Here is a 24,319-nt window from a genome sequence, read left to right on the forward strand (position 1 = left end):
TAAAGTGATATCACCCTTAACCAATCTCCCATTTAATCCTATTAACTAATTTGAAAATTTCAATAAAATTGCAATAAGCAATGTCATGTTATATTTATTCTTAAACATTTTTTACCTAATGATCAAAGGATTATCTATCATAATTTTGCTATGGTCGAATTTTTATGAAAATATTGAACGGTCAAAACAAACCCTTTCATTCTGAATTCTTAAATTCGGAATGAATTAAACCTCCCCAAGTAGGATTCAAACCTACAACCGGTAGGTTAACAGCTGACCGCTCTACCACTGAGCTACTAAGGAACAACTGGAAATTATCAAAACTAATTTATTTATTAAATGTAAGATAAAGTTTGTACTAGAAATAAAGTTAAAGATTTAAAGAGTTCTTGACACCTTCCCTATCAACTCCCTAATATCCAATTAAACATTGAAAAAACTATAAATGGGAATATCACCTTCCAAAATTTCCACTGTGAATCTTATATCCACCAGGCCTCTTTGCTATATTTTAATCAAAATGTTAGGAAATTCTCAAAATTCTCTCATATATGTTTATAAATTTAATTCTTTGATACCATTTAAAAATCTTTAATTTCCTCCAATATTTTAAAAACACGTGTAAACCATACTATTTAAAAATCTTTATTCTCCTCCAACATTTTAAAAACACGTGTAAACCATACTATTTAAAAATCTTTATTCTCCTCCAACATTTTAAAAATACGTGTAAACTCCCTATGAAAAACCAAATCCAAATTGTGTTTAGTTTTTCCATGTATAAGATCATGTCATGTATAGTCAGTATGGATTAGGATTGCATGAAAAAAGTCACATTATTTTTACATTTAACTCATGGTTATTGGTACTCCCACCATTTTTTACCTTGAAGTTGATTTATTTTGAAAAGGCAAGATTACTCATGTAAATTAGTCATACTTATAATGTGGGCTCAAATCCGATTAGCATGACTTCTCTCAAGATTTATTTAAAATATAAACTCATCAAATTTACTAGACTTCTTAGAAAACCTAATTAATAAAATATTTCAAAAAAATAAAAATAAAAATAAAATTCAAACAGATAAAATAAAAATTGTTGCCGTGGTTGTTGATTAATCCCTATTGTCTCACAAATTCTACATAAATTGTGTAATCATTAATTTCTTTTTAATCAATTTCTTAAATTTTTGTTTAATTTAATTTTGTTTTATTTTCATATTTCCATCTAAAACCTAAAATCAACTATAATGTTTCTTAGTACATTGAATAAAATGAGAAGTAATTAATTTGTACAATTTTAAAAATAAGTTTTTTTTGAAGAAACAATCATTTGCTTTGTCATCATCCTCCCTTCGTACATATAGCATAACGGGATTGTTTTTGCCTCACTTTTTTTGTTCTTAAACTTTTTCTCTTTATTTTCTTTTTCTTACATTTTCCTTTAAAAATCTCCAAATATCAAATATAGCATAAATTATCTTCTTTTCCAATTCTTATATTTCAAAGTTGTTTCGTACCCTTTTTGGTAGTACAAAGAATATATATGATAACTAACAACACTTTTAAATTCAATCATTATAATGCACAAAGTAGAGATTGAAGTACAACACATGGGCTTGGATTACTTAATCTAACCCAAAATGAATCCTAATTGATTAATTAGCCACATAAGGTCATCTAATTAATTAATTAGCCCAATCTAAAGACCTTTTTTACTATCCCTTATGCAACTATGCATAATTACCAAAACACCTTTATACACAAAAGTGAACCTAGAATCCATCCAACACTCATAACTCATGTCAACATTGTATATGAGATCAAAATAGAGACCATTTGGACCCATAGGAGTACTGGTTCCCTTAAAATCCATTTCTAAAGTTGATTCAACATCCCACTATAGAAAATCAACTACAGTTCAGTACCCTTTGTAAATAACAATAAGACAAAGTTCGGGTCCATTACCTACTATCCATTGTATGCAAACTCCTCATAAACTGGTGTCATAATCTAACAACGTAGTGCTATCACCTATCAAGATTACCTCTCCAATTCTTCAGTTACAGATCTCACTTATTATGTGATCAATTAATATACTCTAACTCCAAGGAGTATATGTCAAATTTCTATTAAAGGAAATGTTATAACCATAGTCTTCTAAATCACATGTCCTTTGAATAACCCAATAGGATACTGTCTCAATTTATGAGATATCATGGTGCATCTATTGAGAATATCTATTGTCACCAGCCTCCATCAATAATGACCCAATTCATAGGGAAATGCGACCATCTTAGGGGTTTTACTTATAAGTCAAAGCTTCCTATTGACTTTGATATAGACTCCATATCCTCTCAAGGATGAGAGTCCGTACAATATAGTAGCTTTGTGAATCATGAAAAATGATAACCTTACGCCATGATTCATCGTAGGTCCTATCTATCGTGCATCACATACACTAGTGCACTCACTATGAGAAAATCATCCTAATAACCAAGACAAGTTCTCCCTCCAATTAGGAGGTACTGCACTACAATCTCAAATGGATTACCCAAATCTATAAATCAACTATGGACTACTAATCACTTTACAAGGAACCCATAACTTGGATCTTCTGTGCAACTCTTAAGGCACCTAAGTCATGTACAATGCAAGTAATGTGGGTATATATGCTCAAATAACCAATTAAAGCATATGAGATAATAAAAATAAACTAAGAAACATAAATAAATAAATTTATAAATGAATCTTTATCTATTACATCATGTCATGATTTCCAAGGACCCGATCCCAACAGTCATGAATGCTTGTTACATCATTTTCAGAAACTATGTGAGGAGAAAGGAAGATGTAGGCAGTTAACAATTCCAACCACTTTGTAACAAAAATAGTGTAGTAAAAAAAAAAAAAAAAAGAATCGTACTTTACTAGACATGCTTAGATCAATGGTAGTGTAAGCTAACCTTTCAATATATTTTTGAGGGAATGCTCTTCATAAGGTCCTAATTTACATAGAAGTAAATGTGCAAAATTCCCCATCATCGTTTTAAAATTAAATGCTAGGTAGATGGTTCAATCGACAAATAAAAGGCTTTTCAATGGTGAAAGGATATACCCAAATACAATGAATAGATTATGACGAGACATTCTCCTTAGTGGTAAGATTTTCCTTTACTCACCTTATTCTTGCTATAGCCACATATGTAGGCTTGGAGCTCTTCCAAATGAATATGAAGACTTCATTTCTCAATAGAGAACTAGATGAAGATATCTATATGGATCAACTTATTCATTTTGAGGCCGAGAAACAAGAGTGCATAGTATGTCATCTCAAGCATTCTATTTATATCCTTAGACAATGATACTTTAGATTTCATAAGACCATTATTTCTATTGGTTTTGAAATGTTGGAAGATGACTATTGTGTGTATGTCAAACAATGAAGAAGAGACTTTCTCATTCTATTTTTATATGTTGATGACATTCTAATAGTTGGAAATGACATGGACATGATCGTTACCGCCATAGAGTTATCCTCCACTTTTGATATGAAGATCACGGGAAAGTGAATTGTGTGCTTGGAATTAAGATCCTAAGGGATTGTTTAGAAGGTTTCTTGTTTTTTCTCAAGAGACTTACATTAAAAAGGTTTTAGAGTAGTTTATGATACAAAATTACAAACCTATTGAAACCCTAATTGAGAAAGGACACCCTAAGCCTTTATCAATGTCATAATAATCATGGAGAAAAGAAACAAATGACAAGAGTTCCTTATGTTAGCGCCATTGGTATTCTTATGTATGTTATGTTGTGTACTCAACCTAATATATGTTTTCTAGTTGGATTGGTCGATCATTACTAGAGTAACTCAAGCCTTATTCATTGGAAAGTAGTTAAAAGGATTTTTTTTTATTACATCCAGAGGGCCAGAGATTTCATCCTCTACTATCTAGGTGGGGACTTGAGATTAAGAGGATGTTGTGGTACGAATTGGGTTAGTGACAAGATGAGTGCAAAGCCACTACAGGATATGCTTTCTTACTTAATGGTACCACTATTACTTGGTGCTAATAAAATGATAATCAAATATCAATGTTTCTGGCTTGACCTTGATATTTTGAGTCCTTTGCATATGCTAAAGGTGCCATATTGTCGTAGAAGATAATAACAAGATCAAAAGTGCTTGTGACAAGCTCATAAAGGAACCTTCTCAGCCAAACACCTCTTAAACTATAATTGAACAATCAATGTACTCCAACTTTATGTTAAACAATGCTATAATAATGGTAGATGACAAAGTTGGATGTTCATTTATGCTCATCTAACTCATTATCCCATCAACATCACTATAACCAAATGAGTACAAATTAGATCCTTGATTGCAATGTAATTATTTGTTGTTATGATCTACCAAAGTATCTATTTCATTATTTTCTAGTGAACAAGGCTAGGATTTGACTAGAACCCATTATCCAACCTAACTATGTAACAAATATTAGGATATGTACACATCATCATATATATCAAGCTACAATTAATGTTAACATATATAGAGAACATGTATCATCTATTCATTTTCTTCTAAAGTCTTAGAGACATATTGAAGCTTAAGGTCTTCCCTTTCTTAACAAGATTATCAATGGATTTGCAACTTCACATTTAAAACTATTCAAGAATCTTCTTAATGTAAATCTCTTAAGACAAACCAATAAGTCTTCTTAAATGATCCCTTATGATATTAATTCATGGGAATAGTTTGTTTTAGGATAGAGCCCTTAAAAACATGACATGATGTAACAATAAATGAATTTCATTAATATTTATATTATGATTTTGGTTTCACTTTCACAATCGCATTTATGCATTATTTGTGTTGAGCATTCAGGCCTATATCACTTGTATTGTACATGACTTAGGTGCATTTGGAGTTCCACGTAAGATCCAAACCATGGTTTCTTTGCTAGCTAATGAGTGTTTTCATAGTCAATTCATGGAATTAGATAATCCATTTAAGCAATAATGCACTATTTCCTTATTAGAGGGATGACTTGTCTTTGTCACGAGACAATTTTCCCATGGTAAGTGCTTGTGTGTATGTTTACATATTAAGAAGGACCTACAATAAGTCATGACATTAGCTATCAGGTATTCATGACTTCAACAAACTACTATATTATATGAGCTCTCAACCTTGAGAGGCTATTGAACTAGTTTTGAAATCTTTAGTGGCTTTAACCTATAGATGAGACCCTAAGGTTATCATATATGTTTTATAGATTGGGTCATTGTTGATTAAAGTAGATGGAAACATGTATTCTCAAGATAGGAAGTATGATAACTCATGGGTTTGAGATAATGTGTCTCCTTAGTTAATTGTAAAGATTTGTGATCATAAAATTTGTGGTTGCAGTAAATCCTTAGTGGAATTTGACACATGCTCTTATTGAGCTAAAGTGTGTGAGTTGATAAGATAATAAGAGGACCTGAGACTCAAGGATGGTAGAGGTACTCTTGAGAGGTTGACAGCATTCACCTTGTTAAATTATAAGCGGTAGTTCATAGAGAGTTACATGTAGTCATTAGTAGGTCATGAACTTGAGTTTTCTATCTAGATCTAATATCATAAAATATTAAAGAATAGTTGTCTCTCTATAGTGGGATGTTGAGTCAACTTCACAATTAGATTTTGATGGAATTGATACTATAAGTCCTAATGGTCCTCGCTTGAGATCATATACCTAAATAGCAAATTTATTGAGGGATATTAGGGTTCTATATCCATATTCATGCATAAGGGAGTCTTAATAAATACGTAATGTTACATAAGAGCTTATGCATGGTCTTTTTGGATTGAGTTAATTAATTAATTAAAGCCAAATAAGGTTAATTAATAATTAGGTTCTAGGTAGGTTGGATTAAGTAACTAAAGCCCAAGATAAGCTCAAGTTACTTAGCTTATAACCTATATAAACCTCCTTAGGGGTTTAAAGCTTAAGTTTTAGTAGTCTTGCTATTCAATTTTCTACACAGAGTGAGACTTAGCCTCCATCCTTATAGAGAGGATTCCACCATCCTCATATGCCAAGGTCTAAGAGAGGACCATCAAATAGAAGATCTCAAGGTACTCAAGATCTACGTAGAACTCTTCACTCACATGACTTGATCTAGGAGCATTAAGATCATAGGTATATTTTTCTAAGCACCTATATCTAAGCTTTAAATTTTGAATGCTTTTGTTGCTTAGATCTAGTATCCCTATGATAGTTTTGGACAATGTCTTAACTAACGCTACTACTTTATAAAGTATTGTCGGATCTCTCCAAGACTTAACTTTCACACTGCTAAATATTATTCATGCAGTTAATCAAGTATGTCAATATTTCAATAACCCTTACTATGGTTACTTGAAGACTATAAAGTGCATCTTAAGATTCCTTAAGGGAACCCAACACTCTAGTTTACGTTATCTTTCTAATAGTCTAATATCTCTTTGGTTTAGCGATGTCGATTAGGCAGGTTGTCCCACTTTAAGAAGAATCACCATTATTGTATCTTTTGGTGTTCAAAGAAAAAACCAGTAGTTTCTAACTCTAGCATTGGGGCAAAGTATCACTCTTTGGCCTTCTTTGCAATTGAATTGACTTGGATTACTTATCTCCTACAAGATATTGATGTGTCCCTTTATAAACCACCACAATTATTTTGTGACAATGTTAGTGCTATTTACATGTTCGTTAATCTTATGTTTCATGCTCGTTTCAAATATATTGAGCTTGTTTATCATTCTGTGTGAGATAAGGTAAGGCACTTTTGTTACTCGCTATGTTTCCATACCTTCTTAATTTGTTGATATTTTTTTTTACCAAATCTTTAACAAAGGATGTCTTCACCATGTTTAGGACATGGTAGGAGTCCATATTCACTCTCATTCTAGCTTGAGGGGGTATGTTAAAGGAAGAATTAAAGGAGATACATAGAACTAAACACATAAATGGTAGGAAGACAATGTCATCAATATTTCCATAAATATAGAGATATACAAAAAATCAAATATTAACAATATTTGACTCTCACAATGTTTTATTCTCTTAATTTCATGATGTTTTCCTACACATATTTTTTGTTAAAAATATTGTTTATTTCTTTCCTTATATAGCTCACTAATATTTTTGTATAAAGTTTCAAAAAAAAAATAGAAATCACAACTTTCATCATCAAAATACACCAAGTTTCCCCGTTTGGATATATTCAATATATAAAAAAATAATGATAGACATATAATTATTTTTATTTAAAAAAACGTTTATAATTCTATTTTTAGATTTTTATTTTTAACCTTTAATTATTATTATGTAAGATATAAAAATAATAAAAATAAAAACTCAAAATTATCATAGATTTTTTCATTTTTAACCATAAACTAAATGAAATTTAAAAATTAAATAATCAAAATTAATTTATTTATTAAAGTTTAGATAAATTATATATAGATATATAAACAAGCATTAGGTAGATTACTTTTATGCATTCCATATTTTAGAAGGTCATTTTTAATGGGTTTATCCATGGCAATAAATTAGGAGCCACGTGGGCCAAAGGCAAAATTGTCAGAAAATACCAAAAGTTGGCAAGGAACAAAATAGAAGCATAATATTTGTAGCTTGAAATTTCCATCCCAATTTATATTTTGGATCAAAATTATGAGTAATGTCTCAAAATTCTTTTCCTTGCATAATATTAATTCTCTCATACTATATAGAAATCTTTAATTTCCCCCAATATTTAAAAATATGTGCAAAACTCCATATTAAAAACAAAATCGATCCAAAATCAAGTTTAGTTTCTCCATCTACAAGATGAGTTTATATATTTATATATACCAAATATAAATTAGGATTGCATGAAAAAAGTCACATTATATTTTTTACGTTTATCTCATGGCTATTCGCACTCCCATCATTTTTGCATTTAAGTTGATTTATTTTGAGGCAAGATTACTTATGTACATTAGTCATGATTATAATGTGGGCTCAAGTCCAATATGCATGGACTTGTCTTAAAATTCATTTAAAATATAAACTCAGATCAACTTTACTAGACATCGTGGAAAAGCTAATTATTAATCGAAAATTTTGAAAAAATAAAATAAAAAACAAAACCTTCAAAAGGATAAAATAAAAAGTGTGGAAGTTATCAACTTTAGGTTGTTGATTAATCCCATGGTGTTGCCTCACATATCCCATATAAATTCACTATTTTAATTAATGGAAAGCAGAAGTTACACTGCAGTAAGTAGCATTAGGGATGGCAACGGGGCGGGTTTTTTCGGGTACCCGCCCCGCCCCTAATGGGACGGGGTTTAAATTTAATAAACGGATTTGGGACGGGTATGAGATTTTTTTTTTTAACCCGTGGCGGGTTCGGGTATTGCCCCATCCCTCCCCGCTCCAATTATATATAAAATTTAATTTTAAAATTTAATTTAATTTAAATTTTAAAATTAATTTATTTTACTATTTTTAATATATAGATAATAATAAAAAATTTTAATAAAATAAGTTATAAAAAATATAATAATTTTATTATTTATAAAATATATTTATTTTAATGTAATTAAAAATTTTAAAGTTAATTTTAAAAAATTAAAAAAAAAAAAAAAAACTAAACGGGGCGGGGTGGGGTGGGACGAGTATGGGAAATTCCCATACCTGCCTCGTCTCGCCCCGCCCCATTTTATTTTTTATTCATTCGTTATACCAACCAAGCATAAGCATAATACAATATAATTCATTGGATAAATTATCCTAAGATACTATATTCTAATGAAAATGAAATCTTAGACCAACAAGATATATTGTTAGTGTATTAGTTGTTGATACATTAGTTGCTTAATTAAAATTGGAAATTTTGTTCTATTCATCCTAACTTATAAATTTTTATATAATTATGCCTTATAGTCCATTAAAGACCTAGGGTTGTTGTATGATCAACAAAGGATGGCAGAATATAAGACTCAAGGTTGTTGTATGATCAACTAAGGATGGCATAGTATAAGAAGGTTCTAAAGGGCAGGTAATTCTAACTTGTGGCATAATGTCGACTTTCAGGTATTTTAATTGAGCATAAGGTTTTATTTTTGGAAAAGAAAATCCAATCAAGCACTCAAACCCGACACTTAAGTGCTCCTTAAGAATGCTCAAGGGCTTTGCTTGAGTGTTAGCAAGAAATATTCAAGCGCCCTTAATTAGCGTTCAAGCGTTCTAGTCCGAATTTCTAAAAAATAAATATTATTTTAAAATTATTTCTATATATTTTAAACCAGTTTTTGGAAATTTTGGGATTTTGATCCATTAAGGTTTCATCCCTACAAATATTATGTGTGAAAAATCTTTTTCTTTTGATGCAAATATTTGGAAAAGAGTTTTTACCTTTTCCCATATCTCCTTACCCTAAAAGAGTTTGTGATTATTTCTCTTGGGCTTGTTAAAGAGATCTACATCCCCCTCAAGGTGTTGAAGAGTCCACTAGAAGCAAACATGGTGTTGTGTCAAGGACATGAAGACTAGTAGAGGTATTGGTAGGGTATAAGAATTAGGGATAGCATTCATCAAGTAAATCTATATACTTTTCATTCAATAGTGGATTTGTGCATTACAGGTAGTTTATATCCACAAAGTCTCTAGGAGACTTTATAGGTAGTTTTCCATGTAAATCATTGTCTTTTATATAATTGAATTTCTTTAATTCATCTTAATTCTTAAAGAGAAGTTTAAAAATAAAAATTTAGGCAAAAAAGAAAAGAACTACCAATTCATTCCCTTGTTACAAAACTTCCCTGATCCATGGTCTTCCCGAGTGCATGTAAAGGGTACCATAACATGACATATACCACAAGCTAGATTATTCCTATTACTTTTACAAAACTTCCCTCATACATAGTCTTCCCAAGTGCAGGTATTAAGGTTCAATGAACTCATCATATTAGAAGTTGGCTCTATCATCTTTCTTTCAAATTGATAAATGGTAGTTTTTTCATTCATTCATGTACAGAGTATATATAGAGGGTAATCACCATTCTAAGAATGGGAAAGAATGATACAAGGAAAGAATGATATAAGGAAAGAACAACTAATATCCGAATATCTCAACTTTCCTAATACCTCAACTTTCCTAATATCTAAACATTCTTAATATCTCAACACTGAATGATATAAGGAAAGAATGATATAAGGAAAGCATTCCTAATATCTCAACACTCCCCCTCAAGTTGGTGCATAGATGTCACACATGCCCAACTTGTCTAAAAATTTTGAGAACACTTGACTTGAGACAGCTTTAGTGAGGATATCGGCCAATTGATCTTCTGATCAAATCTTAGGCAATTCCACAATCTTATCATCCAACTTTTCCTTAATGAAGAATCTATCCACCTCAACATGCTTTGTACGATCATGTTGTACTGGATTATGAGCAATGTCACATGCGGCTTTATTGTGACAAAACAATCGGATCAGTTGCCTAGATAGGTAACCTAAATCCTGTAAGAGGAGTCTTAGCCATAATGCCTCACAAAGTCCTAGAGCCATACCTCTAAATTCCGCTTCTGCACTTGAACGAGCGACGACATTCTGCTTCTTACTTTTCCATGTCACAAGATTACCACCTACAAAAGTAAAGTAACCAGATGTAGATCGTCTATCATCCATTGCACCGGCCTAATTAGCATCAGTATATACTTCTATACTCTGATGATCAACATTTTTAGCGAAAAAAATTCTCTTCCCAGGAGCATTCTTCAAATACCTCAAAATACGCATGACTGCATTCATATGTTGCTCTCCAGGATTATGCATGTATTGACTCACTACACTCAATGCATAAGCAAGATCTAGTCTTATATGAGCTAAGTACATTAATCTCCCCACAAGTCTCTGGTATCTTCCCTTATCGGTTGATACTTGATTAGGCTCAACACACAATTTCAGACCCTCTTCTATTGGCGTATTAACAGGTTGACATCCCGACATTCCAGTCTCCTGTAAAAGATCTAAGGCATACTTTCTTTGAGACAGAAAAATTCCTTCACTTAATTGAGAAACTTCAATCCCAAGAAAGTATTTCAGATTACCAAGATCTTTCATTTCGAATTCTCTCAATAGATAATTCTATAGAGTTTTTCTTTCTTCAGGATAATTTCCTGTAACTACCATGTCATCCACATATACGATGAGTGTCGTAATCTTACCATGTTGTTTTTTCAAGAACAAAGTGTGATCTGAGTTACTTTGATGATAACCAAAAGCTCTCATTGACTTTGTGAACCTTCCAAACCATGCCCTCGGGGATTGCTTCAACCCATACAATGACTTCTTCAATTTGCACACCTTTTGACATTGCTTTTCTGACACCATACATCTTGGTGGAAGATCCATATATACTTCTTCAGATAACTTGCCATGCAAAAAGACATTTTTCATATCGAACTGTTGTAATGACCAATCCAAGTTTATAGCTAAAGACAATAATACTCGAACTGTGTTGATCTTAGCTACCAGTGCAAATGTCTCTGTGTAGTCAATTCCATAAGTTTGGGTGTACCCTTTTGCTACCAGTCTTGCTTTAAATCGTTCAATACTACCATCTGCCTTGTACTTCATAGTATAGATCCAACGACACCCAACTGGCTTCTTTCCTGGTGGACATTCTACGAGTTCCCATGTTTCATTCTTCTGCAATGATTTCATCTCTTCATTCATGGTTGCTTTCTACCTTGGATCAACTAAGGCTTCCTGCACACTGTTAGGAATAGCTATAGTAGATAATTGATTTACAAATGACTTATTTGATTCAGACAGACGATGGTTAGACACATAGTTGCTCATGGGATATTTGACTTTGGTAGACAATTCAGGTTCATATGGGGGTTTAGGAATACCTCTATTATGACGGTGTGGTAACCATTTCATGAATGGATCAGGTTCCAAATTAAGAACACCCTCAGTAGACGACGATGGGTTTGGTATTTCAATGAAGGCATCTTCGGACCCAAATTGTTCAAATGGTTCAATTGTACTGTCTCTCCCCTCTTCTATCACTTCTTCAGCTTTTGGGTGGTCATTACTACTTAGTTCTAGAGTTGTACCATTCATATCCAATTCACCCGCTTCCTAGTTCACTAGTTCAGATTATCTAGATTCATCATCCTTAGAGATATGATAATCATAATCGAAAGTCTAAATTTCCTTATGGTACTCTCCCTGAAGTTCAGACTCAGATGAAAAATACATCAAATCTTCATGAAACACCGCATCCATTGTAATAAACATTCGTCGAGTTAGAGGATAGTAACATTGATATCCCTTTTGTGCAATGCATATCCAACAAACACACATTGCAATGCACGAGAAGTTAACTTGGTGCGTTGGTGTTTGTGTAGATGCACAAATGTCACGCAACCAAAAACACGAGGAGGTCGATTTGTGATGGTTGGGGCAACTACGGCATTAGTAAGAGCTTGGAGAGGTGTTTGGAAGTCAATTGAGTTGGAAGGTACCCGATTGATCAAGTATGCGGCAGAGGTGATTGCTTCTCCCCAATAAGATATCGATATTTTTGCTGCTATCAAGGAAGCACGAACAACCTCTAACAAGTGCCGATTTTTCCGTTCAGCGACTCCATTTTGTTGGGGTGTATTGGAACAAGTAGTCTGATGAATGATGTCATATCCTTCCAAATACTTTTGAAGATCAGAACTATAATATTCTCCACTATTATCGCTACGCAGAACCCGAACATTTGCATTGTACTGAGTTTCAATCATTTTGTGAAAATTTTGAAACAACAAGTTCACTTCATCTTTGGTCTTCATCAAGCATAACCAAGTCATTCTGGTACAATCATCAATAAAAGTAACAAACCAATGTGAGCCTCTCAAAGTTGGGACTTTGGATGGGTCCCAAACATCAGAATGTATAACCATAAAAGGAAGTGGACTTTTATTCAAAATTAACGGAAACGAAGCACGATGGCTTTTAGCCAATTCACAAATATCACAACGAAAACCAGAAATATCACTCTTTGCAAACAAATTAGGAAACAATTTTTTTAAATAACCAAAGGAAGCATGTCCCAGACGTCGATGCCACAACCAAATTTCAGACTTTTTCTTTTCCTCCTCAGATCCATCTGCCATCAAGACTTGTTGCAACTTATTTGAATCCTTTGACTGCAAGTCCAAGTAATAGAGTTTTCCCCGCTTAATACCACAACCAATCGTCTGTCTTGTTTGGATGTCCTTAATAACACAAAATTCAGGCTAAAAAATGACAATACAAGATAAGGCTGCAGTGATTTGAGAAACTAACAAAAGATTGTAATCTAAAGATGGAACAACTAAAACAGAATCCAAATTCAAAGTATCAGTAAGAGTTAAGGATCCTTCCCCAATGACTAGGGTTGTGTTATCATTGGCTGTGAAAACAATTTTTTATAAGGAAGGTCTAAGGGATGAAACCTGTCTAGAATCAAAATTCATATGATCTGTAGCACTAGAATCAATTATCCATGCACTATTAATAACAGGTGTAGAAGTATTTAAAAACTTACCACCATAATCTGTAGTGGCTACCAATGCAGAGGCTCTCTCAGCAACATTAGCCTCTGTTTTTATTTCGGCAACAGTTGCAGTCGAGGTTTTCTTGGAATCCTTCCTCCGTTGATCATGATTATTATCATTAATAATAAAGTAGTGATAGCCTAAACATGATCTAAAGGTCCATGGTTCAAAGACTCAGTTCCTCATTGTTTTCTTGGTCATACCAAGAGTCTTTGCTTTGAAATTGTGGGATATCTAGACTGGTGGGATCAATCTTATTGCAGTGAGTGCATTTGAACGTTGACTTATCAATATTAGGGCTTGTCTTAGGATGGTTGATCGTTATCGGACTACCATAGCGAAAAAATATCCAGGATTTCAGTTCCATGGCTTTGATACCATCTTCAAATTGATAAATGGTAGTTTTTTCATTCATTCTTTCATGTACAGAGTATTTATAGAGGGTAATCACCATTCTAAGAATGGGAAATAATGATACAAGGAAAGAATGATATAAGAAAAGAACAACTAATATCCTAATATCTCAACTTTCCTAATATCTCAACTTTCCTAATATATAAACATTCCTAATATCTCAACACTTTCTTTAAAGACTATAAGACAAAACAGGGTGGAATTATTTTTATTCTCTAAATTTTTTGTTCCATCATTGATGAAATTGTTGACCTGCGTTGATCAAGACTTGTAGACTTCTCTATTTCAACTAATACATCTTCAATGATGCACTTAATTATTTAATGGTAAATTGTAAAATAATTTCCAAATAATAGTAGCTATGAGAGAGATTTCATACATTTATAATAACAAATATTGAGATGCAATATAATTTTTATTTTAAATAAGTATAAAATATTGAAGCATAATATAGTATTTATTCCATTTTTTATGTCTTGTACAAACCAAGCATAAATATAATATTATATATCTCATTAGATATAATGTCCTAGGATATTTTATCCCAATCAAAATAAAATCCTAGACTTATATGATATATACATATATATATATATATATATATATATATATATATATATATATATATATCAAACTCAAATTATCAACAAACATGGCCTTTAAAAATATAAAGATAAATTTCATTGTAAAGGGTACTACAATGTGACCTATGCTACAATTAAGTTTGATTTGAAGTTTGCTTATTGATCAGTGGCAAAAAAGTTTTGAGATTCAATGAATTCATCCTATGATGAGTTCGTTTTATGATCTTCTTTCTTTCAAGACTACAAGAAAAATCAACAATGGAGATTTTTTTGTTTTATAATTTCTTTCATTCTAACATTGGTGAAATTCTTTACCCTTGCAAACTAAGACTTATAGTCTTCTCTCTTTCCACTACTACATTTTCACCATTGTTTACTTTGACATATGACAACTCATTCCATAATTTAATGATGACTTGTAGACTTCCTCTTTCCACTAATACATCTTTACCATCGTTTACTTTGACATATAACAATTCATCTCATAATTTAATAATCTTACTGTAGACCCCCTTTGAGGTTGGTATACCGGGCAGCACTTGAGAGAAGTGGGGGGCCCTCTTTTCTCTACACCCGGAAAATCAGCTGCATGGGCATGGCGGCAGGCATGCTGATGGTCAGAGACGCCATCCTTGCTGACGAGAGGAGCAGTGGAGCCGGTAATGACTTGCTGAAGAAGACACAAGAACAGGGGGAGCTGGGGTTCAAGGGGGATCCAGAGCAGAAGGGCGAGGAGGAAGGCGCTTGAAGCCTAGCTGGTCTTGCGGGTAGGGAGTCCACTTACAGGTACGAATCTCATGTCTTTCACCTTCCATTATTCTCCTATCCTTCTTGACATTTTCTTAGTTCTAGTCCAAAACGATAATTTACTTTCTTTGGTTAAATTTAGTCCTCTGCAATATGCTCTGTTCTTCATATGCTACTGGAATGAGAGTGATCTAATTCTTCATAGCTTCCCTACGTGTGTCTGAGTCACATTTTCGGACCTCGTTTTCATCTGATTCTTCCCACCCGTTCATTGGATGCTTCATTTTATTTCTCTTTTTTTATGCTTGCTCCCTTCTCGTTTATACTCTGTTCTCGATAGTCATTTGTATCCTCTAGGGGAAGGGTTTTGGCCAGCATGAGCCTTTTGGTCTTCATATTGGGTACAGTACAGGTTCGGTGGCTTCGAGTGAGCGAAAGCGAGATGGGTCTGATCACGTGGAGAACAGAGCCTTTAGCAGCATGTTTGCAATGCTGTAAGCATCAAAATTCGCGTCACTTTGCTGGGTTTTTTTTTTGTGTTTTGTGTGCTATCCAGAAGCATGTCAGTCGTGTTCTTCCGTCAACGAGAGGAATATCATCACCCCAGGATCTCGTCTCTAACTCGCGGTGCATGCCTTGGAATTTCATAAATGTGAGATAGGAGGATGCGCATGAGTATATGACCAGCGACTAGGAATACTCTGGCATGCATGGGCAGCGGCTTGTGAATGTGGTCAGTGGGGTCATGCAAAAGCTGGGCATTTTCGGTCCCTAGCTTCAGCCATCCCAAATCATCTCTCCACTTTTTTTTTATCACTTAACCCACTTAATTGTCAGCACTTTGCTATTATCTCCCATATGCCTGCAATCCATATGAATAACCATTTCGGTGTGCACGTGGCCAGCTTATATTTATTCCCAGCTTGGATACCCTCCACAATTGGCAGCCTCCAAAAGTCATGATGAGAGTTTCGGTTATGTAATTCAAAGACCACTTACCATTTAATCGTTTCATCCTAAGCCTACGTACGCGTGTTCTCCACTTGTATAAATAATTTTTAAAACCATAACTTTTGAATAATCTTCAAAACTTTAATTTAAAATTTTTTTTTTCATATTTTATGTTCATTTATTTAATCATTATTTTCGTTATTGTTATTATTATATTTATTTATCCATTCTTAAAAGATCCATCTTTAAACAATTTTTCAAAATCCCGACTTTCGAATTTAATTTCCCGTTACAAAAAAAATTCTAATATTCACGTTCTTTTATTTAATTACTTATTTTCGTTATTATTATTCTATTTATTTATTCACTTATTTATTTTAAAATTCCATTTTTAAACATTTTTATTTTAAATTCCGACATCCGAATTAAATTTCTATTTCTGAAAATTCCAATATTCACATTAATTTATTTAATTATTATTATTTTATTTATTTATTCTAAAATTCCATTTTAAACTGTTCACTTAAAACTTTCAATTTCTGAATTAAATTTCTATTTTTGAAAATTCCAATATTCACATTAATTTATTTAATTATTATTATTTTATTTATTTATTCTAAAATTCTATTTTTAAACAATTCATTAAAATTTCCACTCCCGATTTAATTCCTAATTCCAAAATTCCAAAATTCACCTTAATCTATTTAATTATTATTATTTTAGTTATTTATTTTGAAATTCCATTTTAAACAATTATTCAAAATTCCAATTTTTGAACTTAATTTCTGATTTCCAAAATTCTAATTTCTTTCAAATTTAATATCCAAAATTTCAGTTCTTAAATTTAATTTTTCAAGACTCCAATCTTCAAATAATTTTCGAGACTCCAATTTTCAAATAAATCTCAAAAATCCAGTTTTCTCTCGAATAGCTTTAATTCCGCTCTGGCTTTCAAACAATCTTCTGCTTCTCTTGACTTTAACAAGCATGAATGAACTTTTCATAATTCTGGAATAATAGGATCAGTGATATTAATTCATGCAAAATAAACGGGCTTTGGTGGGGGGCCCAACATATGTGATTTCCTTATGATTGATTGATTGCTTGTTTGATTTAATTGTCATGCATGATTGATTTTATTCTGCTCTATGACATGCTCGAAATTATTCCTTAATTGTGCACTAACCTCACTTCTTGATAGCGCTTTATGGATCACTGCACAGGTACGCATCCACATCCGCTCGGGTCATTTTCTATATGCATGTTTAGATTTTCACATGTGCATGATCACTCTGAGTATTCATTGATTCCCTCATCAATTGCCATGATTGCTTCATTTTATTAGTAGAGACCCGACTTTAGGGACTTAGAGGGGTGCTACGGTCTTTACCGTACCTTCCCGATAAGTAACCTGACCCCCGAACCCGATCCGGTTTTTCATAGGCCGCCTTTTCCAAAATAAGGAGTCACACTTAGGGTTTTTCTTTCTTATTTTGTTTACCCTTTAAAAATAAAACAAAAATAAGTGGCGACTCCAAGTCATTTTTCAAACAATAAATAAAATCAATTTTTCAAACAAAAAGATCGAGCTCACCATCGAGTGGGAAACGCATGAGCCGAAATGCGGGGTCCACAAAATGGCGACTCCGCTAGGGAATTTTAGAGGGTCAAGCTTGAACTTAAAGTGAAGCAAATGTGGCGTTTGGTAAGTCAATCAATGGGTACTCATCTCTTGATTGCACATTGAGAGTTCCCGAGTTTTCACTTGGGACATTGACACGTTGATCATGTTGGTTGATTATTTTGATTGGGGATTCTGATATACCAAGTTTCTTCATGCTTCATTGATATATTTGTTTGAGGTATTTGACATGCTGATTATGATGATTGATTCATATCGATAGAGGATTCTGAGATAGCTATTTTTCTCTATGCTTCATTGCCATATTCATTTAAGATATCGACATGCTGACTGTATTGATTGTCTATCTTATTTCGCTTAGCATAGTGATTCTGATATTTGCTATGATTGTTTGGATCGTTTGGCACGTATGGATTCATTGTTATACATCGTTTGATTTGACATGTCGTTTCTTTGGATTATATATTCTCTTGATCATCTTTGAGCATGATGTCTGTATCACTATTCATTTTGACTATCATAGTTTGTGTGTGGACATGAGTGATATATCCTGTACTCTGTCTGATTGTATGTTGCATGACTACCCTTCTTCTGCATGATTGCGTGTTGCTTGTCTATGTGGGCTGCACATCTATCCCCTTATCTCCAACTCTCTTGGTTTCGGTCATTCTTTTCATCCCGGTTCTCACTATTGCAAGTGTGAGACCTTCTATGTGCTTGCTCTTTGACCGAGCTAGAGGTTAGGAGTAGGGTCTAGCGACAGGCTATACCGATGTCTGGGAGCGTTTTGGAGGAGACCGACATATTGATGCTGATTGGAGTCCGATCATTAAAGACCTGTATAGCCCCGAGCTAGGTTTCATGGATAGTTGTGCGACCAGTGTGTTTTCTCTTCTGTTCTAGATTCTTAGGGTTTTCGGATGCACCCACACCATTCACTGTGCACTCTAGTTGACCGTTGAGTGTTGAGAGTTTGAGAGGTTTCACCATAGGAACCCCCTGGGATGTCGAGGTAGTGCATGTGTGGAGGTGATGACCACCTTGCATGGAAGCGCCCCGTCTCTTCGGAGGCGTGCAGAGGGTTGCGTACCACTGGAGGGTATGATCGCTTCTGTTAGGGATCTTTAAAATCCACCCATATCCATTTAGAGCCACCTTGACCTCGTAGGTTGAGCCGTAGATCCTTCGATTAAGACTTCCTCCCTACACGTGGGTGCATCTGAGGGCTTTCAGAGCCTTTGGGGTTACACTTCGGATTTGACATTCCCTCTTTTTAGTCTCCAGTTGAGAGTGCTCGGAGATCGGTATGAGTTTGAGTATCGGTTGGATCACCTTTCGTCTTGTTGCCTTAGTTTGTGTTTTTCACTCGATGAGTTTAGCATGTTTTCTCCCTAGGGTTTTCGTTCTCATTTCTTGGCTCGACACACCTCTTCACTTTGTTGTCACTTACTCGATACTTTGGGATATGTTTATCGATCATCTTTTTACACTGTACACCTATCATGGGCTCAGTACCTCATTCTTTGATTGATCCTTGGTTCGATTTTCGACTCGATGCTCATATTTTCATTACGGAAAGGTGAAAGGCACATTTTCATATTCACACATTTTTCGAGAGATTCGCCTTGATCACCTTATCATTTTCTTCCCTTATGGAGCTCGAGTTGAAGGTTGAATCAAGGATATTTTGGTCTAGATTGAGTATCGATCTCATGATAGTGTTGTTCTTCACACCCCATTCACTTTCTTCACACCTCAATCATTTTCTGGATCATCGATAGAAATCCTTTAGTCATATTTGTAGTTGTCTCACACTAGACACTCATGTGACTCTAGGGATTCTATCGTATATCCAAATTTTGATTGTCATTATATGATTGTGTATCACACCCTGTCATGTATTGGGTTGTATTGTATCATGTGTTGGTCATTGTTCGCTACGTCCCGTGTCGTTGCATGAGTCGTGTTTGAGTCGTTTTGTTTGGGTTCTTTTGTAGAGGTCTATTTGTAGTCCCAGTCTTGGTTCAGTGCCCTGGGTCGAGTGGGACAGAGGTTGATGCGTATCGCTGAGCTACTATAGACAGATTCATAGTCAATTTCGATTGGTTAGCTTATCGCTTCTGTGGTTTCGATTCAGAGAGCATTGACCAGTTTGAGTTCGAGGATGGATACTCGGCAGAGTAGGCGTGTAGTGCTCGAGGACACGCCATCTGATATAGTGACACCACCTATTCTACCTGTTCAGATGCCAGCTACACAGACTTTGCATGGTCAGACTACTGTCATTCCACCTATTGTCACACCAGTTACCATTGTTGAGGATCCTCATTATCGTATGGACAGACTTGAGCGGAGGATTGGACAGATGAGAGATCCTGATGAGATGATTTCATGGGATGACCCTGACGACGTGCCAGTGGCCACTTTGCCAGTCGGTTTCAAGATGCCTGATATAGAGAGATATACGGGTGTTGGATGTCCTCGTATTCATCTCAGACTTTATAGCGCAGTTATGAGGGCCCTTGGTCTAGATGAGGCACAGTTGCTCACTTTGTTCCCATTGTCATTGAGTGGCGCGACACAGAGATGGTACGCTTCATTAGAGTCATCTCGTCGGAGAACTTGGGAGGACTTAGCACAGGAGTTTCTGAGACAGTATTCCTCCAGTGGTGATACGAGTGTTACACGTAGAGAGCTTGAGTTTCTTAGACAGGGATTAGATGAGTCTGTTTCTTCTTTTATCTCCCGCTGGAGGGAGAAGGCCGCTGAGATGATTGAGCGACCTACCGAGAGAGATCAGATGAGCATGTTTTTGAGGAGTTTGCATCCTAGGTTTGCTCGGCATCTGACAGGAGTCCCATTCCAGGATTTCAGATCATTGGTTCAGGCTTTGTTCGATGTAGATGATGGCATATTTAGAGGATTATGGTCAGATATTATTCCTTCCCCAGATACTGAGGGGAAGGGAGTTGGTGGATCATCTGAGAGCTATGGAGATGTATGTTCTGTGGACTTTCATCATCGACGACCTGGTTATCATCCCTATGCGAGGTCACTACAGATACCCAGGAGTGATTTCCCGCCTTTACAACATCATCATCCTCATTCAGTTCAGCAGTACCCTTCTGTGCATCCTCATGTTGTCACGGTGCGACCTTCATCTCAGTTTCAGCGTCCACAGACTAGTATCCCACGACATGAGCAGTCTCGTTCCCATCGGCGACATCAGAGGACTTATTCGGATTTGGGGATGCCTTTGGATAGAGCTTTTGAGCGACTCAGAGCTACTGGTTTTTTAGCACCATTGGCCCCTAGGCCACCCCCGAGTACCTTGCCTCGGCGTTTTCGTGCTCACGAGTTCTGTGCATTTCACCAGATGGCAGGCCACCGTACTGACTATTGTGCTTCTCTACGTCATGCCATACAGGATCTTATTGACAGTGGTGTGGTTAGCTTTCCCATATCGACTACAGATGTTGATCTTGGTCCAGATACGACTGTTGATTCCTTTCCAGCCTAGGCCACACATGCAGTTCCTCCTCCTTCAGGCTTATACCATCACATTTTGGACACCCAGGGCACTGATACTCACAGGACACTTTGATATTGCAGACCTTGTTGGTGTATTTTGGGACTACATTGTCAGTTGGTCGTTTGAGTTTTTTTTGTTCTCTTTTCTTTTTATTTGAGTCTTGTTTTATAGTTAGTGATTCGAGTTCATACCCTATGTTTTGAGAGTAGACCTTATTGTCTTATTTGTCGCATGATGTACTCTTCACTTAGTGATATTGTTGTTTTCTTGGGCATGTGTTTCTATCTTCTTTTTATTGTTATCATTGTTTCGTATCATGCATTTTATGTGTTGTTATCTTGAGTAGCATCGTGTGTGGCTTTGTTTTGTCTCTTGCATGTGTTTATTTTGGAGTCTTGGACAGTTTTAGTGTCGTGACTGGTCCCTGAGCAGAGATTGATGGTATGATGGTTATGATACAGAGCACATTGAGATTAGACTTCTTCAGTTGAGGTTCACCATGTCGGACGAGATCGCACCCATTACTCTTACTACTCTTTACGGGATGATGGTGGATTTGACACGGAGAGTTGAGAGGATTGAGCTTATTCTGTCAGAGTATCCATCGTCATCGAGAGGAGTTCCAGGAGCAGCGACGCCTTCATTGCCACACTCGACTTCACCGGCACCTGTTGCTTTGGGTGCCTCACATCCACGACCTCGCCCACATTCAGTGCTCCAGCAGCATTCCTCATCCATTTCATTGGCTACGTCGACACGACCTCCATCCCGGGTTCGTGGCCCTCCGGTCGTTACAGTTCCTCAGGGGCGACCTCATCCTCATCGACGATGTCGGAGACATTTTTCAGATCTGAGTACACCCCTGAGTAGAGCTTTTGAGACGTTCCAGGCCATGGGATTTTTGGCTCCTTTGGCTCCTAGGGCACTTCCGGATCCTGTGCCTTCGCAGTTTCGGCTTGATTTATATTGTATGTACCATCAATCAGTAGGACATCACACTGATCGTTGCACTGCTCTACGACATGCCATACAGGACATTGTTGATTCTGGGATGTTTGGGCATCCTCAGTCTGACATGTTTCCTATTCCTACCTCAGCTCAGGCTATGCATGCAGACACCCCTTCACCAGCAGTCCTTGATCTTATTGACTTGGGCGATTGACTCATGATTAGCTTACCTTGGTACAGTGGTGCTCAGATTTTGTTCTTCTATGGCCAGAGATGTGACGACAGGACCAGTCACTGTTTTTGTTTTTGTTTGTTTAGTCTTGTCTTACTTGTGACTTTTAGAGACTATAACTCGATTTCTTGAGTATTGTCTTTGTTATCTTTCTTTTTGCATGATGTACTCATCGGATTATCCCATTGGATGCATTTTCTTTTATGGACATGTGTTTGTGTTTTGTGATACTATGATTTGTACTTTTGACTCGAGGCATCTCTTCACTTGCACGTTGTGGTATTGAGGCTTGACCTATCATGGAGGATATTGAGCCTATTGGCCTAGGATCAGAGATTTGACCTAGGGAGTTCGAGACTGGGATACATCTTCTAACGATTAGAGCAGTACCTTGCTCACTTCCCACACCTTGACTTTGTTTTGACCTGCGTTCCATCCATTATGAGCTTTGCATAGCATCACCTTTGAGACCATTATATGACATTTCTATCCTCGACCTTTCTAGCTTTGCACATCCCCTATTTGATTCGACCAGGTAGAGTGTGAGGAGTTTGAGCCCAAGGTTGATCTTGCATGACGAATGGATGGCTTATGACCTTTCGGTGGCTTACGATGTGAGGATTGGTCGATCGCTTGATGAGACTGTCACTTATTTCTCCGTGAGTACAGAGGTTGATATTGTATGATGAGAGTTGGCTTATGATGAGCAGTCGTGCCTGATGAGATCACCATTCACTTTGCTTTGAGAGAACCATCTTTGAGGTTATTATGGAGCATTCGGAGTACGGTTGATACATGATCCTAGAGGGAAGTTCAGACCCAACTGAAGCGGACCTTATTTCATCAGGGAGTTGACCCCAGAGGGCGCTGCATGGTTGATGGATCTAGATGGAAACCGATTCTCAGAGCCAACCAATGTGGATCAGCTAAAGAGGTATTATGTTTGAGACCATGGTCGCAGGATGGGTGGCCATCATTTCGGTTAGCCATTACCTTGTTATTCCTTTGTGATACATAGTCCGTTGCTAGCCCATTGAGCCTCGCATGTGTATTATAGCCTTTCTTTCTTATCGCCTTGCTCACATTTTCACACCGGGATAGGGGCCCTTTAATGTATGCATGCATTGTTTGGTATTTTCATGAGCCTTGGACCTAAGGGCATGTTTTTTCTCATTATCTTTTCCTATCGCCGCACCTTTGCATTTTCATCTCATCTTGTTGGTTGTGTTCCTCGTCGCTTCTTCCTTATCATATCCACTACTTGTTTGTTTCATATTTCTCTTCACCCTGAGTAGTGATCCCCTCAGTTCATCACATGGAGGATAGTCACATCATTTCCACCATCTATCTCACGGACACTGGTTTAGAGATCCTTAGTTTGAGAAGGTCATCTCGTTAGAGAGAGTTTTGTTTGTTACCTTATCACTTGGGAGTGTGTCCATTTGCTATTGATATCATCTTTGGGGTTCATTTGTTCATGTTCAGGGTACGCGTGTTTGTATATATGTAAAAAAAAAAAAAAAAAAAAAAAAAAAAAAAAAAAAAAAAATTGAAAAAAAAAATGAATGAAAAAAAAAAAAAAAAAAAAAAAACGTAGGTGTGTATTATTTTTTATCATTGAGTATGTATATTGATGTCTGGGGGTCATTTTT

General features: G+C 35.5%; 1 protein-coding gene and 1 non-coding gene across 2 annotated transcripts; one reads left to right on the forward strand and one right to left on the reverse strand.

Moving 5' to 3' along the window:
* Nucleotides 1-231: 231 nt before the first annotated feature.
* On the reverse strand, nt 232-303 carry TRNAN-GUU. Its single transcript has one exon. It is a non-coding gene; the product is annotated as a tRNA-Asn (tRNA).
* A 19,816-nt stretch (nt 304-20,119) lies between these two features.
* Nucleotides 20,120-21,475, forward strand: LOC117933159. The gene has a single exon (XM_034854553.1). It carries the CDS (start codon nt 20,120-20,122, stop codon nt 21,473-21,475), a length of 1,356 nt encoding a protein of 451 aa, XP_034710444.1.
* Nucleotides 21,476-24,319: the final 2,844 nt, after the last annotated feature.

The sequence above is a fragment of the Vitis riparia genome, chromosome 16, assembly GCF_004353265.1.
Source record: "Vitis riparia cultivar Riparia Gloire de Montpellier isolate 1030 chromosome 16, EGFV_Vit.rip_1.0, whole genome shotgun sequence".
In the NCBI taxonomy this organism is placed as follows: Eukaryota; Viridiplantae; Streptophyta; class Magnoliopsida; order Vitales; family Vitaceae; genus Vitis; species Vitis riparia.